The 9,970-nt window shown below is 35.7% G+C and overlaps 1 protein-coding gene across 2 annotated transcripts in view; it reads right to left on the bottom strand.

The window, feature by feature from the left end:
- The window catches only part of LOC145319759 (uncharacterized), a 65,533-nt gene extending 65,313 nt beyond the window's left edge, over nt 1-220 (bottom strand). For both annotated transcript variants that reach the window (XR_013880015.1, XM_080162093.1), the window contains exon 1: nt 147-220. Coding sequence is in view for 1 of the 2 variants with exons in the window: in XM_080162093.1 (XP_080018219.1) it covers nt 147-188 (42 nt within the window). In the remaining variant the exon portion in view is untranslated. The remainder of the gene's footprint in view (nt 1-146) is intronic.
- Between the last annotated feature and the right edge of the window lie 9,750 nt (nt 221-9,970).

Genomic DNA, 9,970 nt, shown 5'->3' on the forward strand with positions numbered 1-9,970 from the left:
TGAAAACTTTATTTTAACTCTCTTAAGGGGGGGGAAAGATTTTTTATCCCCTACCTCTCGCTCTGCCTTAAAAGGATAAAAAAAATATTGTGTCAGACAGACAGACAGAACAAATTATATCAAGAGTAGGTTACAGAAAATTTTACCTTTCTGACACATTTTATGGGTTTTGGGGGCGGAACCGGCATTTTACTAAATCTAACCTACTTCTTCTGAAAAAAATATCCAATTGTCAAGATTAATTTTTCTATATTAATATCATAAATAGTCTAAAATTGACTTTGCCGCATATCATTTGTATAAAAAAATGCACAAGTATTATTTAGGTGTATAAAATGTTTTACAAAACATTGAAAATTGCATTGAAGCAATTTTTAAAACAGGGCTGGGACTCGAGCTGTTGTGTCCACCATTGGTGGTTTATATTTTCACTGTTCAATGTTTTATCATTACATAAGCTTCAATTGAATGAATTTGAATAAGTGGTAGGATGTTATTGAAAAAATGGTGCAATTTTTTACAAACACCCTTTATTGTATAAGTCATTCAGTCATACATAGTGCAGTAGAATTTATATATATGCTAGTTTTAGGTTTATAAAATATCATACTATTACAGTATCCTGTAAATTGCATTTTTTGGAATCAAAGATTTTATAGTACATGATGGGTAGCCATCAAAATTGTACTGAAAATGCTGTTTTGTTTTTAATTTGTAGTAATTAAATCTTCATCTAGAAAAAAATAGGAAAAAAACAATGTATGAAGAAAAAACATATTTTCATTAACAAAAATAACATTTTGGTATTATCCTCTTAGATATTTTTTTTTAATTTTGAAAATTTGAGTACCCCCCCCCCCCCCCCAAGCGAACTATGAACTCTGGCCGCAGCGCTCGGCTCCCTAGCCTGCATAGCCGCAGCGCTCGGCCCCCTTGCCTGCCTAGTCGCAGCGCTCGGCTCCCTAGCCTAAAACCTAACCTAACCTAACCAAAAATAGTTGTTCTTCGTTGTCGGGGGGCCGGGGGGGGGGGGGGGGGTTTTACTCAAAAAAAAAAAAAAAAATTTTACTTTCCTTAACCCATTAATGACAATAGGGTCTTAAACGACGCACAAATTCAAACCTATACTATCACTCTATTTTTTTATGCTGTCCTTTTTAAATGTTTGTAAATAACTGAATAGAGCTTCAAGTTTTGTCCTCTACATTGCTTGGCCTCTTACTTCATTCGATGACCAGATGAAATCATATTTTCATGGCAGAAGTGGAAAAAATAGGAAAAAATTTCCACACCAGGTCCAACTTTTTTCTTTTAAAGAATTAAAACATACTTATTTATAATTAGTTATAGCATTTGTTAAATATTTTTAGTTTCTGCTAAGTTTTCTTTAATTTTAGTTAGTTTACATACTTTTTTTTGATAAATTGTTGTGCGTCGTATTCGACGCATTCGGACTAATCATTTTAGCCATTGCGTCCTTTTTGACCTTATAGGACTAATCATTTTAGGATTTTACTGTATAATCTCCTATAATCTACTAGTTGCTACGCCCCTAACCTCTAGGACGTGTGGGGGATATCAGGAAAATAGCTTAAAACCATCCCAAGGTATTTATAAAGCTTCTCTGATAAGTAAAACCAATTCAGACCTTCAATTTCTGTAATCTTTGGCTTGAGCCAAAAAACCTTACTACTTTATAGTATGGAATACAATACAAGCAGCGGCTACGCCCCTAGAGGCATCTAGGGCCCCTTAGATTGCAGGGGGAGTCAAATCCCCTCTTTCAATTACAATTTTCTAAAGAAAAAGTTTTTTTTTTAATTTTTATTTTTTTTTATTTTCTAGGGATGATTTCTCTTAAGGGATGGTGGTGGTACCCTCCTTCAAAATAGTTATAAACCTTACCAGGACCTAGTAGAAGCTACCATGTAACGGAGCACCATATAGGTTCAGTGGTTAGCAAGGTCCTTTGGTACACACACAAAGACATACAATAACATGTTACTTTATTTTAAGGATATAAAAGTAGTAGCGCAGATAATCTACAACTAGGGTCTGTCTGTACGTCCACCTGTCTGTATTTCCATAATTGCATCCAAATAAATAATAGCTACCTTACAACTAGGGAATGTATGTATGTCTGTTTATATATCCAAAATTACAGCCAATTAAAGACTGTAAATATGTTTATACTTCCGTAATTTTTATTGCAGCCTAGCAGTTAATATATTCATAAAAATAGCGCAAATACTCTACAATTATGGTCTGTCTGTACATCGGTCCATCTGTATATATATAATTGCATCCAAATAATTAACAACTACACTACAACTAAGAAATGTATTGGTTAGGGATCTAAAATAGTAAGTCAATGGCCGAAAAATTGATGTACTTACTCAGGGATATTATACCATAAAATCTTTCTGTAGATTATATTTAGTGGTTGAAACATTTGGACACTTAATAAACCAACCAATCAAAATACAAATACAATTCCCCACAGTTGGTAAGACAACAAATAAGAAAAAGTTATTATAAAACTTTAGGAATTAACAGGGGCTGGGGGGGGGGGGGTGAGGGGTTGTCATGTATTGGGTTGTTCAATATAATTGTCGACAAAATCATATTTCTTTGCTAAACATTGTAATAAAGTGAAAGGGTATCTATCTGTGTATCTGCTTAACTGATATGCTTCTTTTTTTTACTTTGTAGCTTCTCATAGGTCCTAGGAAGGTTTACAACTATTTTTGGGGAGGTTACCTCCACCCTCCAAAGAGAAATCGCCCCTTGAAAAGGACCCCCCAACACAAGAACAAATAGAATTAATTTAATGAAATTAATTCTTTTTAAATAAAAAAAATATTGTTGTTGAATTCAATGACCTCTCCCCATCTCAAGTGCTCCTAAAGGCCTCTAGGGGCGTAGCCACTAGTACTAAATAATTATATTCTGAATTGTTTCATACAGACGAATGGACGTACAGACCGACACTGATTGTAGAGTATCTGTGTTATGTATCCTTTTAATAAAGTAACAGGATATACTTTCTACATGTGTCTGTGTGTTGTGTACCAAGGGATCTCACTAACCACTGAACCGATATGGTTCTCCTTTACATGGTAGCTTCTCATAGAACCTGGTAAGGTTTATAAATATTTTGGGGGAGAGTACCACCACCCTCCAAAGAGAAATCACCACTTTAAAAAGACCCCCAACACAAGAAAAAATAGAATGAACTTAATTTAATTCTTTTTAAATCTAAAATAAAAATATTGTTGTAGAATTCAATGACCTCTCCCCATCCCAAGTGCCCCTTTTTATACACATGAATGGACGTACAGACAGACACTGATTGTAGAGTATCTGTGTTATGTATCCTTTTAATAAAGTAACAGGATCTAAATACATTCTACATACATGTGTCTGTGTGTTCTAAGGGATCTCACTAACCACTGAACCGATATGGTTCTCCTTTACATTTTAGCTTCTCATAGGACCTGGTAAGGTTTATAACTATTTTGGGGGAGAATACCACAACCGCTCTAGGAGAAATCACCCCTAGAAAATAATAAACCCCGTCTCATTATTTTTTAAAAATTTTTCTTTAAAAACTGTAATTGAAAGAGGGGGTTTGACTCCCCCCAAACCCAAGGGTCCCTGAATGCCTCTAGGGGCGAAGCCGCTGCTAGTATAGTGTTCCATACTATAAAGTAGTAAGGTTTTTGTCTGAAGCTAAAGATTATAGAAATTTCGGGTCTGAATTGGTTTTACTTATCAGGAAAGCTTTATAAATATCTTGGGATGGTTTTATGCTATTTTTCTGACATTCCCCACCCACCCTAGAGGTTAGGGGCGAAGCAACTAATAGATTATACAGTAAAAGCCTAAGATGATTAGTCCGATATGGTACATAATAGACGCATGGGAAAAATGATTAGTCCGAATGCGTCGGAAACGACGCAAAAAAAAAACTTCTTTGGTATGCCACAAATCAAAAAATCTAAAAATACAAATGTCTTACAATCCCATAAGGAAGCTGTGTTTAAAATTTCAAGTGATTCTGACGACAGGGGGGAAGTTCGGCACTAATGGGTTAAAACATAATGCTGGGGATAGAATATACCAATATTGCTACACACAATTACCCCCACATATCCCTGTCCTACCCACACACAATTACCCCCACATATCCCTGTCCTACCTACTTACAATTACCCCCACATATCCATGTCCTACCTACTCACAATTACCCCCACATATCCATGTCCTAACCACACACAATTACCCCCACATATCCCTGTCCTACCTACTCACAATTACCCCACATATCCCTGTCCTACCCACACACAATTACCCCCACATATCCCTGTCCTACCCACACACAATTACCCCCACATATCCCTGTCCTACCCACTCACAATTACCCCCACATATCCCTGTCCTACCTACACACAATTACCCCCACATATCCCTGTCCTACCCACACAAAATTACCCCCACATATCCCTGTCCTACCTACTCACAATTACCCCCACATATCCATGTCCTACCCACACACAATTACCCCCACATATCCCTGTACTACCTACTCACAATTACCCCACATATCCCTGTCCTACCCACACACAATTACCCCCACATATCCATGTCCTACCCACACACAATTACCCCCACATATCCCTGTTCTACCCTCACACAATTACCCCTACCTATCCATGTCCTACCCACACACAATTACCCCCACATATCCCTGTTCTACCCTCACACAATTACCCCTACCTATCCATGTCCTACCTACACACAATTACCCCCACATATCCCTGTCCTACCTACACACAATTACCCCCACATATCTCTGTCCTACCTACACGTACACACAATTATCCCCACATATCCCTGTCCTACCCACACACAATTACCCCCACATATCCCAGTCCTACCTACACACAATTACCCCCACATATCCCTGTCCTACCTACACACAATTACCCCCACATATTTCAATCCTAGCCACACACAATTACCCACACACAATTACCCCCACCTATTCATGTCTTACCCACACACAATTACCCCCTCACATCCCTGTCCTACCCACACACAATTACCCCCACATATCCATGTCCTACCCACCACATATTCCTGTCCAACCCACACACAATTACCCCACCAATCCATGTCCTACCCACACACAATTACCCCTACCTATCCATGTCCTACCTACACACAATTACCCCCACATATCCCAGTCCTAGCCACACACAATTACCCACACACAATTACCCCCACCTATTCATGTCTTACCCACACACAATTACCCCCACACATCCCTGTCCTACCCACACACAATTACCCCAACATATCCATGTCCTACCCACCACATATTCCTGTCCAACCCACACACAATTACCCCACCTATCCATGTCCTACCCACACACAATTACCCCTACCTATCCATGTCCTACCTACACACAATTACCCCCACATATCCATGTCCTACCTACACACAATTACCCCCACTTATCCATGTCCTACCCACACACAATTACCCCCACCTATCCATGTCCTACCCACACACAATTACCCCCACATATCCCTGTCCTACCCACACACAATTACCCGTAAATATCCGTGTCCTACCTACACACAATTACCCCCACATATCCCTGTCCTACCAACCACATATTCCTGTCCAACCCACACACAATTACCCCACCTATCCATGTCCTACCCACACACAATTACCCCCACCTATCCCTGTCCTACCCACACACAATTACCCCCACCTATCCCTATACTACCCACAAACAATTACCCTCACATATCCCTGTCCTACCCACACACAATTACCCCCACATATCCCTGTCCTACCCACACACAATTACCCCCACATGGGTGACGCAAAGATGAATGGTGTAAGCTCAGGTATTGGAAAGTATCGACTATCTGTCACAAGTAGGGTGATATAGTTTTACACCAAAAAAAATATTTGAAAATAGCTAATATAAAGAACTTATAAAACACATCCGCTAATGAATAATTTTATCACCTGGTAAATTTAATTTTATCAAATTCAAGATAATAATATAAGATATGATTTTACTTATTGCTAGTAATTTTTTTAATAAAATCATTTTTTTTTATTTGTTACTTTGTATAATAACCATCTATGTTATGGTTGAGAAAACTGAAAAATAAGTATTTATCAAAAAAGGAAAGGACAATCGCAAAAATGATAATCTAACTTTTTTCTTTCCAGATAATTGAAAACATAAGGTTAGAGGGGGGAGTGCCTTGTAGAGATACAGGGATAAATATTGCATAATATAATATTTTTTATGATTACAAGTATATATTTCCGCAATATGTAATTGAAGAATAATTTGTCTTTGTCCTTTCTCTGCCATTAGGTTGAATTATTGATAGGGCAGGGTTTTCACAATTATTTAGTTTTGTTTAGCTAATGATAAATTTTTGTACGGGATTGATGGCACACCCTTACGTGTAAGTGTAAAAAGTGACAAATTGAAGAATCGTTTATTGATAAAGACGGAAAAAGGAATTGGTCATCTAAATTTTTTATCATTTAAAAAATGAATCTCTTCAAAAATATGCCATACCGTTTGAAGCATCATAATTATAAGCGTAGCATCTCTATTATTAGGTTCTCTATTATGATACCTAAATAGTTTTTTATTGTGATGGCTAAATATAGCCATACACTATTAATTAATATTCTAAGGTGGATTCTTAAAAAAAATTAGTATTGCTGAACTGGCTATGGTAGCAAGATCACCAAAATCATTTTTGTAAAAAATCCTCAAAAAAATGTACAAAAATTAAATAAAATCTGTTGTTAATAACCCTTTTATGACTGTAGAACACTTTTCTTTACATTTATAGACAAAGATAGGAAACAATCCGTAAAGGTGTGAGTTTTAAGGCTTTAAAATAGTAGTTAACTGTTTGATATTGAAATATTAAAAAATTAAATTTTAAAAATATTTATTACTAAATTGTGTAATGGCACTTTTGTTTAAATCAAATTAAGACAATTTTGTTAAATTTCCTGAATTAAGAACCCAATTGGTCAGAGATCTAAAGGAACAGATAAAAAGAGTCTTTTCCTCAAAGAGCCTTTTAAGCAAAGGGGACAATGGGCAATTAATTCAATTTAAGAGTATTTGCTGAAGCATTCATTTGAAAATTATATTACCAGCACATCAGACTGACGTAACCATTATGTAATTAATAACTAGAAAATCTCCCTGAAACCCATTCAACCCATAGCCCCATAACTCAAAATTTAATTGGATTCTGAGATTGTTTATTAAACAAATATCACAATAAAGTTTTTATCTATGAAATTATATTTTCTGGAGAGAAAAAAAATTTTAAAACCAGCCATATCATAACAAATTAAGTTTATTGATACTTGTCTGCAATGTTCAAAATTAACAAACGAGTTAGCGGCATTCTGTGCGCTAGTACCCAAAGCCAGTCAAAAACTGCTAAATTCTTGCACATTCCCTTTAAGCCAGTACCCAAAGTCTGAGACTCCTAAAAATTGAATATTCGATCCAATGTCCCCTCCCTTACTCCCTGCCCCCCACCCATTCAACCTTTTTTTTAAAAATAAATATAAAGAAAGGGAATGGTCCCTAACCTTTTCTAAAATAAGGCAAAAACGAAAAAATATACCCTTTCTACTTTTTCAATTAATTTCAAAATGGGGTGGGTTGTTTTCCACTACGCGCCTTGAAGGAAACCGCCTATGAAATGAACAAATTTTAAACTCGAGAATATCTTCATGACTTAAAAAAACAACACTTATATTTGAATTATTTAAAACTCTAAAATGAAATAAAATGTAAACTAACCTAACCACAGAATTCAAACATTTAAATTGACTGTAATATTAAATTTGGCCAGTTTTGTGAATTTGACAAATAATATGCAAATTATATTTGTATCCAAAAGTTAAAAGAAGAAATGAATAAATTTGAAATATTCTGTTTGTCCAGGGAAGAGGGGATATTGCAATGGAAATTTTTGCTTCTTAAGGGGCATTTCGTCACATCTTCTCAGTAACTTTTATCCTATTTCTAGCCCCTGTGGGGGGGGGGGGGGGTATAACCCTTCAGGGCAATCATTAACATTTACCTAACCTATAATAAACTATCAAAAGCTACTATAAAAATACGACGGAACGCCCTTTAAGAGGAGATATCACGAAACCGACAATACTTGAATTCATTATACCATTTTTTCAGTAGGACTTGGTAGCTGCCAATTTTCTGTGCGAGCCGCTACGGCTATAATATGTTATTAAGAACAGCTAACAGCTTTGGATTGGTATCTTACTGGCAGCTACATATAGAAGACTGCAAGTATTTAATTGCATTTGTTGTTAGCAAAACTGACTTTAAGCGGCTGCAGCTACAAGTCCTGATTATACTAGTTATTATAATAATATTTATTTCTAAATATCCTATTAAATAAAGTAGTAAGCATTTTTGTCTGTAGTGAAAGATCTTGCTAACCACTAAACCGATATAGTCCTCTTTGCAGTGAAGCTTCTTATAGGTCCAATAGGCTGTTTTACTATTATAAAAAGCCTAGGTATGGTTTAAGTCTATTTTTTGCGCTTCCATATCTCTACTGATATATAGGCCCTATATGCTAGGGGCACAGCCGCTAGTATACATATATAGCAATTGTTTTTTTTTATCATATACTATTTTAGAGCTAATTAGTTTTATTAGTTAAATTTAAAGTGAAAACTGTTTCTTTTTTATGTTATATTTGATGCTTTATGTTAACTCATTTTCTGGTTTATTTTTCTATATTCAGAATGCCTGAAATTCAGATTGTATATTTATGGTTGAATATTTTATTTACAGCCTAAATATATTTCATATTTCTATAAACATTTTACAATATTAGATTTACACAGATTTAAGGCAAATATCTTTACATATGACAGTTGGGGTTCCGAAACCAACTTTTTATAATATCAAAATATAGAAGAAGAACGTTTTTTCAAGGCAGAAATTATTAATAGGGTTTGACAACCATCAAAAAGAAAAATTTCTGATAATTCAATGGAGTAACATGATAAATACATAAGGAAATATTTCAACTGTGTAATTTTAGAAAGGTGGCTGTAAGAGATAATAAAATTTAACTGATACAACCTACCATACTTGTCACAGGCCAGTCATATTAGGGTTGGGCCGGATATCCGGTCTGGCCGGTTATCCAGCCGGATATCCGGCCATTTTCAATATCCGGCCGGATACCGGATATTAAAACTACCCCGTTTCATGATATCTGGCTAATTTTCTATGCCGGATATCCGGTTGTCCGGCCGGATATCCGGTAAATTGGCGGATATCGAACGTTGACCAGATATCCGGCCGGAACCGGATATCCAGCATTAGAAGTATGCGGCCCAACCCTAAGTCATATCATCAGTTTATTCAACTTTTTATCTATTTGGTTTGATACAATGGTAGTTAGACTTACGCCTAAGGCTAACAATCAATGGTTGAAACTTTTGGACACTCAACTGAAAGAACCAAAAACTAAATTCAAAGTTGTTATGCAAACGAATAATAAAACTTCAGGGTCTAGTGTAATAAACAGTAAGAGATATAAGTTTTCCAGAATTTTAATGTAGGGAGGAGATTTGAAATCTGCATCAAATTTTAAGGATTTTTTATAAAATTCGTTTTTCGTATAATTCTTTATCTAAAAGCGGAAATACAAATTAAGTTAATTAATTTTGGCATCCGTGATTGGTGGATTTAAAAAATCAGCGCTCTGATTGGATGTCGTACATCATTCAACCAATTAGAGCGCAGGTAGTTTAAAATCCACCTATCCTATTGGTCAAAATTAATTAACTTAATATGTATTTCCGCTTTTAGATAAAGAATTATACAAAAAACGAATTTTATAAAAAATC

The sequence above is a fragment of the Acartia tonsa genome, chromosome 5, assembly GCF_053477335.1.
Source record: "Acartia tonsa isolate MP-2025a chromosome 5, ASM5347733v1, whole genome shotgun sequence".
Classification (NCBI taxonomy): domain Eukaryota; kingdom Metazoa; phylum Arthropoda; class Copepoda; order Calanoida; family Acartiidae; genus Acartia; species Acartia tonsa.